At 39.8% G+C, this 22,323-nt stretch overlaps 1 protein-coding gene across 2 annotated transcripts in view; it reads left to right on the top strand.

Moving 5' to 3' along the window:
- The window catches only part of adcy5 (adenylate cyclase 5), a 95,221-nt gene that overhangs the window by 43,092 nt on the left and 29,806 nt on the right, over nt 1-22,323 (top strand). For both annotated transcript variants that reach the window (XM_013277357.3, XM_013277358.2), the window contains exons 2-5: nt 5,153-5,302; nt 6,620-6,741; nt 17,538-17,649; nt 22,153-22,280. In XM_013277357.3, coding sequence (XP_013132811.1) covers nt 5,153-5,302; nt 6,620-6,741; nt 17,538-17,649; nt 22,153-22,280 — 512 coding nt within the window. The remainder of the gene's footprint in view (nt 1-5,152; nt 5,303-6,619; nt 6,742-17,537; nt 17,650-22,152; nt 22,281-22,323) is intronic.

Genomic DNA, 22,323 nt, shown 5'->3' with positions numbered 1-22,323 from the left:
TGACGCTAACCAGCTACGCCACAGGTAGCAAGAGCCCACCTTTTAAATGTCAAATTTCAAACAGGAACACGCGTTTTCTAGCAGGAGTGTTGGGAAACGTACAAATCTCGACACCCTACTGTAGCAGTGAGGCTTCAGCTATCGAGGGTTTCATACTACACGGCAATTGTTCGCACAGCTAATAAGTACTCACTCCACTGTAAATTCAGACACATTTGTTATGCAAACGAGACCCTCTCAGGCTCACAAACATAACGGTTGCTATGAAATGCTTTCAATCCAGCTGTCAAATACACCCTTATTCACTTGTGTGATGTCAGGGTCTTTGAAAAACGTTCAGGTTTAAGGTTTTGTAGCACAAAATTAGTATTATTATTATTTTTGCATGCAGTAATAGTCCAATATTAGTTGAAGAAGGATAATAATTTGAATGCAAAATTTGGGGGGATGATACTTTAGTCTTGTACAACCTGTTTCCAAGAAAGGTTTGAATAAAAAAAAGACTTTTTCAACTGGATCATAAAATCAGTTCAGTTCTTCGTTCAGCTTTTCAGTAAAGGTTTTAGGAACATCTAAACATATTCATATGCATGCACTGAGTAAAGTCTATAGTCGAAATTGACCGCAGATGTAATTCACTGTAACAGTTCAAGTATTTATGATAAAGGATCAGCAGAAAAAGCTGAAAGACCAGTAGCTGGAACATAAGTATGGAACATGATGGGAAACAAAGCTTTGTGGGCAGGATGACTTCTCAACTCTTGACTTTATCTAAAAAGTCATTAGTCTTCTTTGGTCTGGTCCAGTTCATCTAAACAGTGTTTCAGTTAGACAAGAAGCAGAAATGGCAAAGAGCAACCTTTTCTAAATTCAGCACCTTCTCTGTGTCATGTCTCATGCCTCATTTTCTTTTTTTTTTTGTTGGCTGTGTCTCACTTCCAGGTTTGCCTTCCGCCAGCCATTCCTCCTTATGAGTCTGGTTGTTTTTTTCCCTTTTTTTTCCCTTTTGCATGGAGACCTGCTGAGGGGTTTTTGACTTGATAAAGAGGTGCTGTGTTTGTTCCGGCAACACCGAGGCCTGTGGTGTTAATGTGATTCAGCTGGCTGATTCAACCCATTAAATAACTCTGAGAAAAGAATGGCCCACTGGCTATGGCTTGCTGCTGGCTGCCAGTCCCAGGACTCACTGTATGCCTGAAACTGAGTGGAAACCATGTCTTTTAGCACTGGTGCTTTGGGCACATGGCAACTTGCGAAGCTGTTTGATAGGTGGAAACTTGGACAGAGTCAATGAAACCCGGAGACGCCTTTTTTCCTGTAAATTAAAAAAAATAAATAAAAAAAAATCGAGTTTTCGTAAGGCCTAGATGTGGAAACGCGCCTCAGAACGGGGTTTCCCACGGATGACCAGCTCTCTCTCCTGTTCTACTAACTGTTGTAGTCGGTACATTTGGATACTAGGAACATAACTGGACAGTGTGTCACTATAGTAAGCCTGCATTAAATGCAGCAGCTCAGTAATCAGTTTTCTCTGTAAACCTTACTTTATTTCTGAGTCATTACTCATTACTTGTTTTAGCTTTAGTAGAGATTTAATATACTGCTTTATGATCCCGTTCACAAAGGGATCATAAAACACATGTGTCGGTGTTTGTGTATGCGTTAGCTGGAAGCCTGGTTAGAGGATGGATGTTGTATCTTAATACTGCAAATAGCCATATTGAAGAGGCTCAGTTTTACTTTCATCTAATGTCAAATTTCCTTTCATCTTGTGACTTAGCAGCAATGGCAAACAATCTGAAGTCTTTATCCTGCATGATCAAAAGCCCAGTTAGTCATTTCCATGACTAACAATTAATGCTTTTTGTGTTTTGTTTTTAAGTCAGGGTACAGAAAGCTAGCAGTAAACCAGGTGCCTTAAAAATGTCTGGGTATTTTCAGGATGATGTTACATGTTAAATGTTAGATAAACATCTGAACAGAGGCAGTTAACACGGCTAACAAGAGTTAACTGTTTTAACTCTTTCTCGTGGTCTTCGACACTGAGCACAGATTTTGGGTTTAAAACGACCAATTAGTTTTTGCTGTTTATGATGGCAGCTTTGGAAAGTGTTGTTTTGTTTTTGCCCCTGTGTCAGTGCAGTGCCACTGATAAACACACTGATTATCTCTGCCTCATCACATGCAAACATTCACACTGGGATCATGTGAGTTGGCCTCTGTTGAATCTTCTAATCAGAAACAAGACAGCGCCTTGTCGGGGTTTTAGGTGGATAATCTGATGGAAGCTGTGTCAAAGTCAAAAAAGCAGGTTGTGACACCTCAGTCCTGCCTAAGGAGAAGGAAGTGCATCAGTGGAGCTCATGGAAACAAAGAGTGTCTTTGCTCTTAGAGGGAAAACAACTGCACATCTGGAAAACATACACCGCTTTCTACCTTTGTCAAGTCGTTTATGTCTCTTCTGCATATTTAAAGTGTAAATATCCTTACTTTGCATTTTCATTTAGACTCTAAAGAAAAAACACTTAATATTCCTGTAAAATGTTTGCCTTTAACTACATATTTGAGATCATAATTACTAAAAGTTTTGATCAGCTATGTATTTCCATAGTTCACTTTCTCATTATCGCAACTCACCATTCTACCCCTCTGCAGCTTTTTATTAGCACTATAACTATATTTGACTATATTTGGTCAATAAAAAGTCAGAAAATAGTCCACAGCTTATCCACTGACTTCTTTAAATGTCTTCTTTGTTTGTCCATCTGTCGCTCCTGCCTTGAGGGGATTTCTTCTGGAGCTGGTACAGCATTCACTTGGATCCAAAGAACTGATAAAAAATTGTGATAGTCCAAGACCAAGGTCACTATAACCTCGTGAGGCCATTTTTGGTCATAAGTTAAGAATTTTTACTAAGAAGTTTAGCATTTTTGCTTGTAAATAGTTTATTGGATTTATTGGATTCTCAGAATCATATCCCAGCATATCCATCTGGCACAGGGCGAGCGGCAGGGTACCGTATTTTTCGGACCATAAGGCGCACAGGATTATAAGGCGCACTGTCGACAAACGGTTCTGTTTTCATACATAAGGCGCACCGGATTATAAAGCGCATTAAACGAAACAAAACAGTCAGATAAGTCAAACTTTACTCAACTCATTCCTCTTGCTTCCTCCACTTCCGTACCATTGATTCATTAATGGTGAATTCTCTGGTAGCTGCTCTATAAACACTGGAAAAACACTATATGTTGTTCCAGTGTTTTTCTAATTTTTGCTGTGTAACTTTGCACTGTCCACTTTCTGCTGTAACAAAACAAATTTCCCACATGTGGAACTAATAAAGGTTATCTTATCTTACATTAATGACTAACCTCATATTGTGGCTGGATTATCTCAGTTGTTCTCCCCTACTGAAGTTTGGTCCGTTTACAGCAATTTTCCATGCAATTGCATTTGTCAAAAAAAAACATCGGGAACTTTTATCAAGTGGAAAAAAGTTAGCGTTCATTCTCCAGGTTCACTGTGTTATGCTTTGGTATGCTAACATAGCTGTGTCGGTAGCCATAATGCTCAGGCAATCCATCAAGCGTTGCGGCTTCGTAGCTTAGCAAAGTCCTACTAAAACATTTTTTGACAGATTTTTGAGCGCTGTGTACCACATAAAATCGGTTCGAGGTCAGTAAACACAGCCAGAATTCATAAATAAGGCGCACCAGATTGTAATGATAAGCAGCTGTTGCTGTAAGTTAACGTAGTTTCATGCCATACCACAAGGTGGCACCATCTCTAAAGAATATGGGGCATGAGACCTAAGGGGTGAGGAGGTTGTTGTTCTTCCGGCTTACCAAGCATGTTTAATAAAAGTATGTCGCAGATCACAAAACGACTCTTTCTTCATAAATAAGGAGACAAACAAAACACAGATTATAAGGCGCACTGCCGATTTTTGAGAAAATTAAAGGATTTTAAGTGCGCCTTATAGTGCAGAAAATACGGTACACCCTGGACAGGTCTTCAGTCTGTCACAGGGCTAACACAGAGAGACGGCGGGACTCTCATTCACACCATACTGTCAATTTAGAATCACCAGTTGACCTAACCCCACTAGCTGCATGTCTTTGGACTGTGGGGGGAAGCAGTCACGGGGAGAATATGCAAACTCCACACAGAAAGATGGTGGACTCAAACCCAGGACCTTCTCGCTGTGAGGTCTTACTAATCACCACCCCACTCTGAAAATAGCACAAACTAATATTCTGACGACTGTGCAATCATTTGCACACCAAATACAGTTTCTTACTGTGATTTAGAAAGAAAAGATTTCACTTAAATACTAACAGTTTTCTTCCATGAAAGCAAATATAAGAAATATAGCAATAGCAAATTAATCTGTGGGGTGAATGATTGTATGAGTGTAAAAATCCTGAGTGTACTGCTCTTTTCCAGACATTACTTGCAGAATTAATACTCTAAAGTATTGTAACATATTTTCCCTTCATTTTTCATTTGAAGTTTCAGTAGCTTGTGTGGATCACACCTCTCCATCTGCTAGTGCTGTTTCCCTTGCTTTTTTAAGAACTCTGTACCAGGTGCAGTTTTGCATAATATTAATAACACCTGCATGCACACTGAGTTAGAAATCCCGCCGAGTTTAGCCCTGCCTCTCCTTCTGTTTTTGGCCGTCATATGTTAGCAAGTCTTGTACAGCGAGTAGAAGAGGCAGTTTCACACGCGCGACTCATGAGTGACACAAAGGTGCAATGAAGAAACACTGCTTTCATATCGCGGCACCAAAGTTTCACCCAGACCTGAGGAGATGAAGCAGCACGCACATGTATTCTCTGTATTTTGTTTGAGACATTTTGTTTTTCGGTCCTCCAAAAGACATTTCCTCTATACTGGGAGGTTACTTTTGACCTCACTTGTCTGTATTGTATAGCTCACTCTAAGTGAGCTGCACCTACTGGGACTCAAATTAATCATTATATTATAGTGTAAGAAAAAAGCTCTACTTATGTTCTTGATTGATTGGCCAAGAGTCCGTTTTCAGTAACGTTGTATGGAGAGAGGGAAATGATAAGCAACAGTAGGAGCGTTTCATCCCTGGCTCACATGGAAACCCTGTTCTCACTCCCACCTTCTTCCACAGATAGTATCCAATGTGCTGATCTTTTCCTGCACCAACATCGTGGGCGTGTGCACCCATTACCCTGCTGAGGGTTCCCAGAGGCAGGCCTTTCAGGAGACCAGGGAATGCATCCAGGCTCGCCTCCACTCCCAGAGGGAAAATCAGCAGCAGGTGAGAGAGAGAGAGAAAGCTCTGGTGACAAAGGAAAAGTTTGTTTGATTAAATCAAGCAAACTTTTTATTAAAGAAATGCTTCACATCTAATAATGTCATCCCACCCCTGATGTGCTTGAAAATTATGTCAAACACCACAAAGTTTTATAGTGAGTACACATTTATATCGCTATATCAAAGAATCAACAGTAGACAGGAACTGTGTTCACAAATAATGTAGGGATGGTCGTAATATTAACAGGTTCAAAGTCAAGTTATGATTCTGCGATTATTTCTTGTCTTAAAATATCGCTTTTGCCCTTGTTTACCTACTCCCTGTAGTGGTGTCCTATGCCCACTAGAAGATTGTGTTAATGCACTTAGAAGCTTTTTGCCAGCCGCCATTAAACAACAATGCAAACAATTAAACAAAAAGCGTGTGGTGCAAAGAGATTAGGGGATACTGTGCAAACATGAGACGCATGCATAGCCAAAGACCGATATAGAACTGATGGTTATTGAAAAAAAGAAGAAAGAAAAGGAAATGAGCTCCAGGGTGAGAGAGAATTATCATTGTCACTTTAATAATTTAATATGAAATTTTTATACAGTGCAGGCTTTTCATTTATAATTTTAAATTAAATTTGTAATAACTTTTTGTTCAGGTTGAAACTCGTCTTGTAGCTCATTTTCTCACGTCATTCACCTGCAATCCAACAGTGAATGAATTAAAACTGCTTATTGTTTTGTTTTGGTATAGGTTTTTATTTTTATTTTTTTACTTTCAGCTGCATATGTGTTTATTACATGTCCCCTGAGATTCCCTAAAATTTAAAAAGTAAAAATATACAGCTCATATTTTCATGCATTTCAAAATGTCACGACCTGATAACTTCTGTAGTTCAGCTAATGAGAGTATGGCCCATATCTTTTCGGCATAGCAGCAAAGAAAGAGGTCGTGCTGTCTTTGGCATTTTGAAGGTTATACTGTATTATTATTATTATTATTATTATTATTATTATTATTATTAGTATTATTATTGAACAAGGGGAACAAAATGTCCAGATTTTATATTGCAAGTTAATCAGCACAACCACAAATGACCTTGGGATAAATATTCTCAGTTCACACTAAGGCAGTGACAAGTTTTGAAGCTTTCTCACGGCCCTCTCTAAATGGCTTTGAGCTCGCACTGGCAAATTGGAATCAACGTTAAATTATCGGCGCTTCTTTCGTCACTTATTCAGATTGAGTCTCCCGTAATGTGGCTACAATCCTCATCTATTAACACGCTCACTTGTCCTTTGAACTTACGGCTCCTTCTCTTTCCTGCAGGAACGTCTGCTGCTCTCAGTGCTTCCTCGCCATGTTGCCATGGAGATGAAAGCTGACATAAACGCCAAGCAGGAAGACATGATGTTTCACAAGATCTACATCCAAAAGCACGACAACGTCAGGTAACGATCAGGGGCTGATCAGTCACGGGGAGGAGCTGGCTGGATGATGTCATGGACTGGTCTGGCGTTTTTAGAGCACTTCTCCCAGTCTGACTGAGCACTCAGAATACACTGTTACAAACAATGCATTTTCTCAACAGTCTCCACACAAACAATGCATGTTTGTTTCAGACAGTATTTTGGTGATTGAAACTGGACTTTGAAAGCCTTCAAATGCTGCTGTTAACCTACAGATTATTAGTAAAAAATCTGAACCCGGCTACATCAACTTACAAAATTAGCAACATGTAGACTTTCTGCTGTCGATTATCGATTACTGTGAAATCACTCCACATTTCTTTGATGAACTGACTGAACTAAAGCATCTCAACACAACTGAGAATACAGAATTGCCAGATCTGAGCTTATTATTGTAGTTTAGCAGCCTGTGAGTGAACCCACAACATCTGCTGTCCATGCTCAATAGCTCGGGAACTTTTTACACCCTCACACCTTTTATGTGGGGGAGGTAGAGGTGCTGGGAGCAGCTAATATGTACAATTAACATATAATCTACACACTGTTAAACACACGTAAGGAAGTTGCAGCAGAAGTGCTGAATAAATGACGTTTAATCCAGGTTAATCCTGAACAGTGCTGCCAACTCACAGACAGTGGCAGAAGAGGTAGGGGGAAGTGCAGACGCTGCCATGGCAACGAGCTGTATGCTATTTTCACAGAATATTTTTCACCTGCTTCTACGTACAGGATCCATGTATCCATCCGTGATCCAGGGCCATCAAACTCATTTTACAGATCACACACAGCCCAGTTTGATCTCAATGACTGATGCAGTCAGCGAGGCATTAATTGATTTACAAGACCCAGGAAGACACACTTATTTGTGTTTTTTCTTGGTTTTTTGTCTATTATTGTGAAGAATATTCACATGTTAGTATTGTTTCATGTAGCACAACTTTGAGTCCTCTGTTACTTTTTGAGAAAAATTACAAAACTGTCTAAAGACTTTTAAAGACCAAAACAGCTGTGCAGACCAACAGTTACTACTGTGACCATTTTTATACCGATACTGATTAAGCTTACCTGCTTCTCTTAGAAATTTTACAGCATTTAACGCTCTCTGTCTTTTAGACTGGTGGCTGAACTGGAGTTGGAGTGAAGGGTTTGGCCGTCTCAGCCTTAAACCACAGAGCTTTACTAACCAGATGGATGTCTGGTTACTTTTTACACAGAAATGATGCACTTGATGTGGATTTAATATCTGGAACTCTGATCGTGTTTATCAGATCCCAAATCTTTCTCTTTATATCTTTTTCAGTCCCATTTTGTAACAGTTCTTAACACTCAGTTTGTTTGACTTATTTTTTATGTGGCTTTGCTCTATTAGCTGTGAACACCGTGTAAACTGTGTAGGGCAATGCAGTTGGAAACTGATCTTAGGTTTGGCACCACCTCGTGGAGTAAGAAAAGACTACATCCATTTGTGTCAGTGCACCCACATTGCAGGGATAAAGCCTGCATGTGTCATCAGTTAAACTTCAGAGCTCTGCACTCATTTTGGGGACAAAAATCAGGTATCCATAATGTGGTCTGATAGTTATGGTTGGTGTTAGAGTAGGTAGGTAAGCTGTACTTATGGTGAGGGTAAAGAAATAAACGCACATCTGTACAATGCCATCTGAGATGATGGAAACAAGACTCTTTCTTCTTCTGTGTGCATGTGTGTGTGTCTCTGCTGGTGTGGTAACAGCAGCCTGAGATTTGTTCCCTGTAGCTGTTGCAGTCAGGTGGCAGCCCAAACCTCCATAAATAATAGGTGTTATTGAAGTGCTTTATCACTTTGATGTGTCCCCGTGAGACTTCATGGGTTGGAGCATCAGGTCACGTACTTGTGTTCTTGTACACAAAAGTTCTTTTCATCGCTGCTAATGCGATCGTCATTGAGAATCATCCTTTTTATGCTGTCTGAGCTTAAGAGTTCATTCTGTAAGGGTGCGGATTGTTTTTGGAGCAAGAGCAAAGATTTAAAAAAAAAGAAGAAGAAGATGTGCATGTGACAGAAGTTACTTAGACTAGTTTGCATTTGAATGAGCGTGTTGTGTAATTGCCAATTAAACATCAGCAGAGTCATGATCATTTACTGTAGATACAGAGCTTGAACAGCTAATGCTTTAAGCTAATGCTGCATCCTCAAACCCATGCTTACCTGTGAAGAAGTTAGCCTTTATGTAATTACAAACCTGCAACACTGGATGCCAAAAGCAGGAGAAAAATGAAGACAGAGCTTTGATGTCCTGTTGTAGGTTTTTATGCGACCCACTGGGGAGCATGCTGCACATTAGCAACTGCTAAGCTTGGCTAACTTCTCTCTGTCGTGAGTGTAAAGTTACTGTCGAGCTAACCGAGTGTGACCTGGCCTGTTCGGGGAGCGGGCAGTGGTTTTCTGGTAATTGGGGCTCTGCTGAGCGGCCGAGTAACAACAGGAAGAGAAGTGACAGCTCCCACTGCTACCACTAAAGAGCAAGGGGGGAAACAGTTGGAGGCAGTGAGGTGGAGAGGAAGTCACTTTGGGTTTGGAGCTTATTGCTGCTGTAGAATAGCATTAGGGTCTGCAGTATTTCTACCCATCTCTCCGTCGTTAGAATTCAGACGCAAAGGGTAGCAGTTCAGTTAATGGACTGTGAAAGGCATATAATTACATCCTTAGATACGACACAAGCGTACAAATAGTTTCTGATGCTTTAGGTTACACATTTCTACCATTTCAGCCTGAACCGCAGCTACCTAACCAAAGGTAGCATATTGAATGATTCAGCCAGGTACTGCGTGGGGAAAACATGCCTACAGGTTCAACTAATTTCAAGCAGCGGTGCCTCCAGCTCAGCCTCACTAAACACAATTAGCAGATGGAAGACCGTGCAGAGTCGGGCCTTGTGGCGGTGCCGCTGGCTGCTGCGCCACACTGCAGGGCTGCTTGTAAGCTTTATAGGGAAGCTGATAAAAAGATTTCAGTACTGTGAGGGCTAAGTCAGGCCAGCGGTCTTCATCAGCAAATTTTAATGTCCAAAGTCCAGAAGCAAGAACAGGCAAGTTAATTTTTTATTTATTGTCACACAATAGTGAAGAATAAACCACTAAAAATAATAAACCAATAAACTGTGAAGTCACATTCACACTTCTAATAGGGACAAAAACAGTCACATTGAGCAAGTAAGTACGCTTCTACATTTATCTTTCAGTTAGTCTCAGGTTTTCCAGATTAGGTGTCAATGATTGGAGGAACCTTTCCAACGCTATGACATCAAGGATTTGCTATTAAATTGCAGATTGTCATCATGTGAGAACCTATAGTGCTCTCTCAGCCCCAGAGGAAAGAAAAAGGCTGCTTATGAATCTGACAAAGGATTTGAAGACAGTTTGAGTCAAAAACAAGTCTGTAAAACAATCTGCATATCCACAATATCTACAAAACCTAAGATTTACTAACATATAAAAAAATAAATCATTATCTTTTTGCGACCATCTAGAAATATCAGTGTGTGCATGTTTGTATGCTGCCGCAGGACAAAGCAGCTCGGCTGATTTCAGCAGGCCTTTATTAGCTGTTTTCCAATGCAAGTCTTTTATTGTTTTGGGTCCACAGCTGTGCTTTGCTGCCTTAGTTTCCCTTTTCACATTTAAAATAATATTTAGTATGGTTGAATGTACTGACTTTCAACAAATAGTACATTCACTTCTGGAGGTAGAACAGCAATCATGGCTGGAGGAGCTTCAGTCATGGTGGCCATTATGTTACCTGAAACTTTTTCTTTTTTCACTGTGTTCTTGATGGGAGAGGACAGGTGTCGTGTTGCTGCCACTGAAGTAAAGTAATATCCTCTGGCTTTTAGCAACCAGGCCAAAATGTGCACTGACTAAGGGATTATGTAAGAGGGCTCTGGGGTAGATGTCTTACAATAATAACAACAATAATGTTAATTGCACAGCACTAAAACAAGGAAAACCAGCATTACAAAGTGTGTTACGCCAGCACTTAATACACATAATACAATACAAATGTACAAGTCTCAATGTTTCCAGCCTGCTAAGATATCCCCAGACAGAATAGTGTAACTGGATCTACTCTGATGTGACGCTTATGTGTCAGTCTGAGGATAAAAACATGGAAAGAATATTGAATAATTAGAGGAACTGACCTTGTGTTTGTTTTACATATTCTAATTGACCTAAACAGAAGAATTAAAACTGAACAGCGGTTTTGGTTATGCACACCTTACATAAGGTGGTTCTGGTGATGCTGCTGGGGCCATGCCTGACCGGATAGTACGTCTTTAGTGAACAGGCAGCAACTTACATGTATGCAGCAAACAACAGGAAACACATTTGATGTTCACTGTCTTTATACAAAAATACTTTAATAATGTTTAATAATGAAAACGTGTATGGTTTGCAGAAAAAAGGAATAAAAGAAAAACAGGAAATTAAGAAAACTGTGGTGGGGAAATTGAAGAAAAAGGAAGAGACAAAGGCAGAGAAGCAATGAGCCAGATGGCAAAGACTGGAGGAGCTGTTTGTTGTATCCCAAATCTTATAAATTTCCACTATGAAATCACATCATGCATTCAAATCCTGTCTGTAGTTACTGCAGACATCTCAGCATTAATGTCTGCCCTTGCACCAAATACCTTATAAGTGCTGTTTTAGTTTCCCCAATAATAAACAAGGGGGAAATATTCTCTTTACAGTGTGCAGTTATGACTGAGGGATTTTTTTTTTACCACTCTCGGCATGTGGCACATGCAGATCGTATTGTTTCTATGAAGCCTGCAGCTTATTTCTTATTTATGACCAGGCAAGCTATGCACATATTTAGTTACATGTTTGTTTTAGGCGAGGGATGCAAATCAAGCAGTAAATCAAGGGCTTGTGACTGTTGAGGTTTGGGTAGTGACCACGAGACTGAGGATGCCAGCGGTGGAAATTAGCTTTCTCTGAAGGGTTGCTGGCCCCTCCCTTAGAAAGAGGGTGAGAAGATCAGTCATTCAAGAGGGGCTCAGAGTAGAGCCGCTACTCCTCCACATTGAAAGGAGCCAGTTGAGGTGGTTCAGGCAGCTGACAGGATGCCTCCAGGGCACCTCCTGGGTGAGGTGTTCCAGGCAGACCCAGGACATGCAGGAGAAAGATCTCTCGGCTGCCCTCGGAATGTCTTGGTGTTCCCCCGGACAAGCTGGAGGAGGTGGCGAGGGAGAGAGAGATGCTTAGGCTGCTGCCCCCACGACCCGGCCCTGGAGGCTTTTTGAGGATACTGTAAATTCATCTTTGATTTTTAAATTGTGCAATCAGTCCGATCTGTTGTCCTCAGTTACCACTGCAACAATCCCCGATTGTGTTCTTAATAACCTTAAAAAAATGAACTGATCTGAAACCAAAGTCTCTGATTCTTCTTCTAAAGAACGTCCTCTCATAATTTTTTTTTCCACGTCTGTGTAATTGCCTTTAATCCTGTAAAAAAAGGACAAAACATCAAATCCATAAAGAACAATTTAGACCTTATAATCCAGCGTTGTTTACTATTTCCTAATATGTAAAACTTAAAAAACAATCGAACATTGTCCGTAGCATCTAGTGCATGATCTGCTCTTTAATCATTGTCACAAAACTAAAGATCGGTAAGAGTTCATGTTGAACTATAAGGAGCCAGTCATCACCACAGTAAAGATTAAGTGGTACTTAAGGCACTGTCTCTTGTGCATACTTATTCTCCCCTTTGTTGCTCTTGTATCTTACCACCCACTGTTCCATCTCATGCTATATCAGGAAGAGGCCTTGCTCTCTGCGCCTCTGGGTCACTGGTGTGGGGAGGGACTGATAAGATCTGTACATTGTAAACGGATTTAGTACTTTAGTAATGCAAAGAGCTTTTTTTCTAAACAAATAAATCATCATCAGGGAGTTTCTTTAATCACATCGGCCATTTCAATTATGTTCTGTGTTCTTCTGCCTCTCTCTTGAAACACATAAAACCCCACATTTTCAGGATAGTTCATATATTTTTTGAATAAATAATAAACATTCTAAGTCCTACAAAAATTGTGATACTATTATTATTAGTGATGTACTAGATACAACTAATTTAAATCCAGTCTTACATTTTTGGCCCATCGGCTACTTTTTTTTGGATTGTGTAGGTGAGTCTTTTTTACTTGTAAAGGTCTGTGTCTGGAGAGCTTTGTTTATTTATAACTAAAGAGGGTAAAGCAGTTCTACTTCCCTTTACTTCTCTTTGACGAACATGATGAAACAGGCAATAGTTAGTCTGTTAAGTGAGTGCCACAAGAACCCAGTATACAGTTTTATTTGCAGATGGTGAGAGAACCCAGTGCCATGCTAAATGACTTCATAGACCATACTGCTACACTGAGAAGCAATAGGTTTTCCACAAAACCCCCCAGATAATATTCCATTTGGGTTTCTTTTCTACTAATTGTTAAATGTTATATATAACATTTACACCCAAAAGCTAGCCAACATGAAGCAATTGCTCAGGTGATGCTTCTGTGCATCCTAATAGCAAATCATTAATTGGGTGCTCAGTTTTAGCTACTTTAGCTTGGTCACAGTCACTTCAGACCTGCAAGCTGCTTTGCAACCCAACCCCACCACAGCTTTTCCTCTCATGACTTAATTAATGTCAAGTCTGTTGTCAACGCTGGTCGACAAGAGACAAGACAGACAAACCAGTCCACCTAATTCATATTACTGCAAATGGAAATAACATCTTCTCCTGACTGTTGTGGTTACATGTTGTTAATTAGGTCGCAATGTTATAACTTTAAAACTTAAAACATTTCCGATATGTAGCACATGTCAGACTTTCTTTCTTCCATCCCACAGTCGCCCGCTTTCCTTCATTAACCGTCACTACCCAATTAGATAGACCTGTGCTGAGTCCAGACACATCGGTCAAGTGTCTGGTTTCACTCCACCTCCCATGCAACAGTTCACCGAAAGCAATCAATTATTCTCAGAAATGTGTACCCCAGAGAGGGAACTCTTAATCCTTTGCAGCCTAAGACCCAAATTGAGTAAATTTAGGAATTTTGGAGCCGGGGTTCATTAGAACACGTTAGCGCTCTTGACATATGAGCAGTCAAGAGAAAAGGGTAGCCTGTGAACCCTGGACAAAAAACAAAACAAAAACAAACTGGTATAACGCTTAGACAAAATGAATTTCACATACCCAAAATACACTCATCTCAAAGCAACCACATGGCCAGTCTTGGCATACTGTACAAACACACCATGTTCTTTCGCCTGTGTAACAGCCACTTACCCTGTGAGATTCATGTGAGCTTGTTTGGTCTGAAACATTTCTTTATTTATAGCATTCTCTTCTCCTTCCTGGAGGGTCTTAATTTGAAAAGCTAATTGTACATAGTCGGGGAAGTGATTAAATCTGCTTCTCATAACGTGAAACAATGACAACGTTTCTTGCCTGCAGGTGTTGTTGCACAGCTGAATATCGGATTGCTGCAGACAATGTATGAACTTGTACGTGATTGTGTTTATATCAGAGGCAAAAAGGCGTAAGTTGTAACCATTATGAATGCATTAAGAAAAACATGAAGAGGAAAAGCCCAAAAGGGACATGGAAGGCTATGTTACCAGAAGACTTGGCAAAACAATGAAAAGATTGCTTATATAAAATGAGTGAATTTAAGTTTACATTAGAATATATTTGATACTGAAATATGTCAGGAATATGGAGTCTACCTGTGAATCAATGACTGAAGAAAACATGAATATTCACAGATGATAATTAAGAAAAAAACAATTTCTCGAGAATGAATGACCTTGAATGATCTCGCGTTACTCTGCCTTTACTTTTTAACCACATTTTTCTGCACTGTGATGTTCCTTTAGGCTCTGTGCATTCGGTAAAGCAGCACAGTTTTATCATAATGTAATGACACATGTTCTAATAAATTATAGGATTAATCTGAGGACTTTATTCCCCACCTGACCATGACTTACAGCACAAGTTGTTTTCCACTCCTCTGCTGTGAAATTAAGATTTGGAAACTAAGTAAAGGGAACTCTCTGACATACAGGATGTAAACATGTATGCCAAATATGATTTCTTGTCTTAAACAGTCCTTTGTGAGCATTATTTTAACAGGTGTTTACAAGTCTAGTAAGTGACTGTACATACTGAAGTAACAATTTTATAACGACTTTAACTATTAGCATCTCCTTTTTCTGGAGTGAAAAACCTGTTATGCCATATGGGACTGTTTTTTAACATTTAACATTTCCTCTAATATTTTCTAACATCATACCAGATTTTAACCAGATTTTTCATATTTCAGTCAGATATCTTTAACAGAAATTAGTTTAGCTTTCCTTTCAGGGCGTTATTAGCTGGCTCAAGCCCACATGTGTCGTAAAGTGTACATTACACTGCATGTTTATATTGCAATAAAAGCAGCGTAGTGCGGTGATGTGCTGCAAAGGTCAGCTTCAAACGTTGCAGTTTGGATCAATCAGAAATCATCTTTTCGAGGCGGGTAAGAAAAACACAGTGTGCATCCTTTTATCCTTTCTTATTTTTCATATTTTTCTTGTTGAGGCGAAGGCAAAGAAAACAGTTGTTAAATCACTTATAAAGAAAGCATAAAAAAGGATCAAAATGAATTTGAGCATCTGATGAGAGGGCCCTGCGGGACTTGGTCTTTTGAGCTCTGCAAATTCCAGGCTGTCCTTCAAGGTTTATCCTTGCATTAAATTTGGAACGACTGTAAAAATAAAAAATAAAAAAAATCTTTGTTTGTTTGTTACAGCTGCTGCAAGAAAAACCCTGCTAAGCAGTATTGTTTTTTGCAACACACGAGGCATGGTCTCGCCCCCTTAGTTTGAGTAATGAAGTTCATCACATGTTTCACCCCATGAGGACATCAGAGAATAAATACACTCGTTGAAGAAAGAAATGTCAAGCGTGAAATGAGACTTTCTGTGGGTTATGATGTTTCACAGAACAACTTCAGCCATTCACAAGCCTTTTTCGTGGCTTTTATCTGAGTGTACGTGAGGCCAATCTGACTGTCTCCCAGAGCTAAAGCCGAGCCTATTACTGCCTCTATCTGCCAGCCTGGCTTCTTTGTCCTTGTTTCTTTCAATGATTCAGTCTGGTGAGATCATCAGCCCCGCTGTTGTGCCAGTGTCAGTAGAGTAAATGCCTCAATCACAGAAAGGCCTGTGCTGTATCATCTTACCTTGTTCCCAGCTAACTTTTCGCAAGCTCCGAGTTACTCCACATGTATTAGACACTCTCTCTCACTCACACACACACACACAAACACACACACTTTGCACAGACCTCATTTAAACTCCAGATTAAAGCCATTGTATTACACATGACTGTGCAAAGCCCCCTCAGCCGCAGTCTCACACCTTTCATCTGCATCAGTGGCTCCAAGGTACATCTTGACCCGAGTCCTGAAATCTCTCGTCTCTGTCTCCATCAATTCATTTGAACTCTTTGTATTACTTTTCTTTGTAAATTCAGTAAGAACAACAGCTGTCAGCATTGGGACATATTTTGAATTGCATATAAGTAAACAGAGTGTAGTCTTACGGAGCTTTATTAGCAGCCAAAGTGCAACATCATCTGTGTAGTTTGAAAACTTGTCGTGAAATGACTTTATCATCTAACTTATCCAATCATAGTCTGATATATAGAACCAGCTCAGTTGCTGTCCACCAACTATTTATAACACATAACAGACTCATGCTGTTGAGCTAGAGTCACACTGAAACACAGACAGAAGCTTTTACCCGAGCTCGCCTGCGAAACTGCTTTCCGTCTGTCATCAACACTTGCTTATCCTCTTCAGCGCCGCAGCTGACATTTGTCTAGAGGTGTGGTATACGCTGAACACGGCTGACGCCTTAAACGAGACCAGTGTTCACGCTCACACTCCTGTGGCCATTTTAGTGTTGCACTCATTGAACTGTGGATGGAACATGTGGGTTCAGAAGGTTTGAAGTCATGCTGGCCCGAGCTGCTAGAAATCAAACATGGAGTTGTTTTTAGGATGATCTATTCCCACAGTGCTGATTGCAGTGAAGGCATAGGTCAGTTTGGGATTTGTCCTGAATGATGTTGACCTTGCCACTGGTGACACAGAGATTTGATTCCCGGTAGTCCTCTGACTTGTTCAAACAATAAGAGTTTATTTAGATCACACGTGGAGCGGCAGCAAAGCGACAATGTCGTTGCTACAGTGGCAGCCTCGAGAAGGGTGCAGTAGAGCTAAAATTATGCTTTCAAATGCTACGTGAACAAGCATACTCCTGTCGCTCTTTCTTTTGTATTTCATTCCTGTTTCCAGCCTACATCCTGACAGCTGAACTGAGCATACTTTTATAGTCTCATCAACATGCTTGACGCACGCATAGTTGATATTTGTTTCAGTCACCCTGCAAGTCTTTACAAGCCATGAGTGGTTTGCAAAAACATTTCCACATATCTCCAGAGAAGAATCATTTTAGCTTTCACTGGATTTCAGTGGATTTATACTTTGTAGTGAAGTTCATCACAGGGATGTGAAAAGTAGTACTCACAGATACCCTTTGCTCATTTTTGTTTGCATACAGTATCTTGTTTTTCTGCCTCTTCAGGTAAAAGTGTGGTCAGCAGGGAAATCACTTCAGTATAGAGAAAACTGGGAATTCAGGGAATGAGAAAAAGGCTTTTCTGAATGAATTCTGTCTCTTTTGTCTTTGTGTTTCTGCAGCATCTTATTTGCAGACATTGAGGGTTTCACCAGTCTGGCATCGCAGTGCACTGCACAGGAGCTGGTGATGACTCTCAATGAACTGTTCGCCCGCTTTGACAAGTTGGCAGCGGTAAGGATGTAATCACTTGCATGTATATGTACAGAGCTGTGCAAAAGTCTTTTGCTAGGAAAATGAGAAATAGCTGCAATGATTCATTGGAAACTTGTGCAAGCATACATGGAAGTATAATATGTATATAATATGTAAGGTCCTACAAAGCTGAAACCACAGTGGGGCTCATTGCCTGATTTTTGGTGACTGCAGCCAAAGTGCTTCGTCTCATCTGATGTGACCCCTCTTCGTCTGTTTGTGTGTGTAGCTCACCCTCACCTCTGACTAAACAAACACTGGCCTGCAGGTTTTTATGTGTAAACAACACAGAGAAGAAAGATAGCCGTGTAATCTGGGTGATAACCTTAAACAGCTCCTGCCTGTGTTGTTGCAAAATGTGAAGGATAAAAATGTAAAATATAGCAGAGGGCAAGGCAGGACGGATTAATGCATCAATGCACACTTCCTATAGGTGTGATAAAAGAAAAAAGTTTCTTTCATTTTGAGGACAGTTTAAATGTATCGAAATTACAAATCTGAAAACAGTTACAAATCTGAAAATGCTTTCCTAATGCTTAGGAAAGCATTAATATTAATTAACTATGGTGAATAATTTTAACTGGAAGAAAATTAAACAGTACGAATGAATGAAGTTACCTGTTCCCAGTGCGCAAAACATGGCTTGTTTGGGCAGGATCCTGGGTAAAATTTCATTGTGAAAACGTATATCTCCTTACTAAGAAGGCGTATTAGAGCCACATTAAGAAAAAAATATTATCGATCATTCGAGATTAAAGTCAAAAGTTATTTCACGACACTGCCATGGTTGTTGTAACCTCTAAGTGATATCGTAGTTCAGAATTGGTTTTAGTAACAAGAAAGGAAGATATTTATCTTTTAGCACATAAACACAGTGTGGTGATCAGTATAAGGATGAAACAATAACAACAGTTTAGACTCTTTTCTCAAAATGATCAACAATATTTTTTTTTTCTTAATGTGGCCCTAATACTCTGTCATAGCTTACTTCCCTCTGTCTCCTGTCAACCTGGAAATAATTTCTTCTCGGCAATCAGACAGGACCTTCTATTAATTTCACTTTAAGGAGACAAGAAGCGATGAGAGGATATGTAGTTTTCATCTAAGGATGTGGCAGCTGGATAGTGTAGTGGTAAGACAACACACCTTCGGAGCGGGAGTCACAAGTTCAATTCCCAACCAGTATCCAGTAAGGGTCCTGGCTAGACCCCTCATGCTAAAAACAAAAGCCCTGGAATGGCGCGGCTATGTCTGCAGCCTGTCCGCAGCTCGGACACAAGAGTTTCACTACATGTTGTACTCTGTATAATTGTGTATGTGACAAATAAAGGTTGTTTGTTGTTTGTCATACAAATGCTACACTTTCACATGTAAATAACCGAGGCCCCTGAAGACCAGCCTTTGGAGCTGGGGCTTTTTCATTTGGCGTGTTTGATTCCTCTGTGCACTTCTTGCTCGCATTCTCTCTAAGAAGGAGGAGCTAAGGCATGAAAAAGAGATGCATGTGGGGTCAGGGGGAAAAAAAGTCTGTGTAACAAAAGGCCCAGTGGGTGTTAATTCTGAAAGCATTTGCCCTTATTCTTTTGTCTGACATTTGTTAGCGGTCAGACAAACCTGACTCCAATTTCATTATCCTGAAGTACACAACTGCATTTGTGAGAGTGGATCATTTCAGTAATGCAATAAAAGAATGACAGACAAAGAGGGGGAAATAATTTTTGGGATGATTTTGAGGATGTAAGTTTGGTCACTGACAAAGAAAGGAACACCCCATTTTATTTGAGTACACAGAATATCAATCAGAAAATCCCTCCCTCTCAAAAAAAAAAAAGGTGAAAGTCCTGCTGTCAGATTAAATCAAAATCGAGCTCTTCAGCATCAACTTGACCCACTGTGTTTGCTGGAAGAGAAATGCTGAATATGACCCACAGAACACCAACCCCACAGTCAAGCACAGAGGTGGAAACATTATGCTTTGCACTGTTTTTCTGCTAAGAATACAGGACGACGTCATCGCACGGACGGCCCAGCGGACAGGGCCATGTACCGTAAAATCTTGGATGAGAACCTCCATCCTTCAGTCACAACACTGAAGATGGGTCGTGGATGAGTCTTCCAGCATGACCCAAAGTGACTCAAAGCATTCCATGGCAACAATGGAGTGGCTAAAGATGGTCATAGGGTGGCCGAGCGAGTCTCCAGACCTCAGTTCTAAAGTAAATTGTGAAGCTAAAGCGTCGAGTTGCCAAACAGCAACCAAGAAATTTAAAGGATTTAGAGAATTTCTGTAAAGAGGAGTCGGCCAAAAACCGTCCTCTGTGCAAACCTGGTGACCAACTACAAGAAATATCTGACTGCGGTGCCTGTAAACAAGGATTTCTCCACCAAGTTTTGCTTGGGGATCAAATACTTATTTTATATAATGTACTTTTTTTCTGGATTTTTGGTTGATATTCTGTTGCGCTCTATGAAAATGAAACTACCACAAAATTAGAGACTGTTTATTTATTAACAGAGACTGAATACTCATACTTTTCTGCAGCTGGCCTGAAAATCATTATCAGTTTGCTCAGTTTGGTTACAGGTGCAAGAATTGCATGTATGTGTAGTCCGCAGTATTTAGACACCAGGAATTAGTAAAGTAATCTTAGAGGCAGCTGGAAAAGGTCATTAAATACATAGTGAATGCTGCTGTGAACACAACGTGAGCGCAGAGTTCCAGTGTTTAGAAAGCACACCATAACATCTGTTTTATGTTTGCCGTCAGTTTCCAGTGTCTGAACCACAGTTTCATAGACGGCACATTCAGGAACATTGATTTTTCTTTTTTCTTAGACAAAAACATCTTTGTTTTTTCAACTAAACCTCAGTATATACCATTTGTTTATAAAAGGTGAAAAGCTCATTAATATTTCATAGTGAAACACCAATAACGGCATTATATACCAGACAGGTTGCAACTGACACTTTTAGGTCCATGCCAGAGGTACCTTGTATCTCTGCAAACACACAAAGACACACACACACAGCCGCACGTATTCTCTTTCTGTGCTTCTTACACAGTGGAGCTCATTGTATTTTCTCAGTCCCATGTGCTAGGGCGATACTCAGGTGGCCATCATGAGACACTATATTCTCCTGTGCCTTTAGGATCAACAGACAAACACATGCGCACACAAAAACAAACAAACACACACACACTGTTAAATGATTCTGAAAGTTTTAAGGCAAATGTGAGGCATCTATACTTGGTTATTGTGGAAATCCTAGTTTCTGAACTCTGTGGAATAAAAGGATTTCTGCATTTATTTAATAAAAAGAGAATTTAGGAAAAATTGACATAAGTGTTGGAATGAAAAATAGATAATTTTTTGAATGCAACTGACTCCTAATCTCAATAACGGTCACAATAAACATGTGGATTAAAGCCTTGTCACTCAAGTTGTGACAACAAGTTTTACCAAAAGAACAAATAGTCAACCTCAGGCTATTTCTTCTTTCATCTATTTTGATTGTTTTGTTTAGTTTTAGCTCTAAAAATCTTGGCGTGAACTTTACATAGCATTGTAGGGGAAGCAGGGGAGAAAAATAGAAACAAAGACTAAAAGCCAAACACCATCAGAAATTTGTACATTTTGGTATCATCGCAAATTTATAAAAGATAGTTGGGCAGATTTACAAACTACAAACAAAATCTTCGAAAGTGTGAAGCATGGAGGAAGGGTCATCATGGTTTGAGGCTAATTTCCTTCCTCGGGGAGTTCCGATCACATGAAAGCAAACTGATATTAAGATTTTTATTTTTATTTATTTATTTATTCTGTCAGGGCAGCAGGCCATCACCCGAAGCTTAACAAATCAAGAGAAAGAAAAGGATAATTTGTGGAAAATCTGATCTTGATCTAAATCCAATGCAGTGGAATGATTTAAAGATGACTGTTGAATTTCAAAAGAAACCAACAAAATCATCACTGTGCAGTTTGCGGTCACAGGAAACAGCTGATGGACATTTTTTTACCCGTGCTGTCCAAATTCTAAAGATGTCTAAAAGATGAACTTTTGGGATTTTATTAGTTTGATCACATTGATTTAGTCACTTTTTGCCACACTAATAAAAAATAAATCACATTTATGAATAATCAATGCACAAGTCCCAGTAAGGGGATTAAGAAATTTAGTACCAGGTTTTCATAGCTTTTAATAAAGTGTCTTCTCCTCTTCATGAATATACAAACAAAACATTGAGCTGAAATCTGGTAAAAAGTTTTATATTTAGGATTAAGTAGGAAATAATTCTATCAGTGCAACAATAACTCTTAAAATTATTAGTTTATTCAACAGCAGGAAAGGAAGTCTTTTGTTATAATTTGTTATAATTTATCAGTCATATGATTTCTCCTGTCTTACCTCAGTTCTGTCTACTTGAGTTAGTTGGGAATTACTGAGGTATTTTGTCCACTGAATTGCAAAATACTATTACAGGAGAACCACTGTCTGCGGATCAAGATTTTGGGAGACTGCTACTACTGCGTGTCTGGTCTGCCGGAGGCGAGGGCCGACCACGCCCACTGCTGTGTGGAGATGGGGCTGGACATGATAGAGGCTATCTCGTAAGTTGCCCCCTGACTGTAACAAGGCATCTGTGACTGTAAT

The sequence above is a fragment of the Oreochromis niloticus genome, linkage group LG16, assembly GCF_001858045.2.
Source record: "Oreochromis niloticus isolate F11D_XX linkage group LG16, O_niloticus_UMD_NMBU, whole genome shotgun sequence".
NCBI lineage: Eukaryota > Metazoa > Chordata > Actinopteri > Cichliformes > Cichlidae > Oreochromis > Oreochromis niloticus.
Note: the sequence above shows the minus strand (reverse complement) of the source record. Positions and strands in the feature narration are given on the sequence as shown.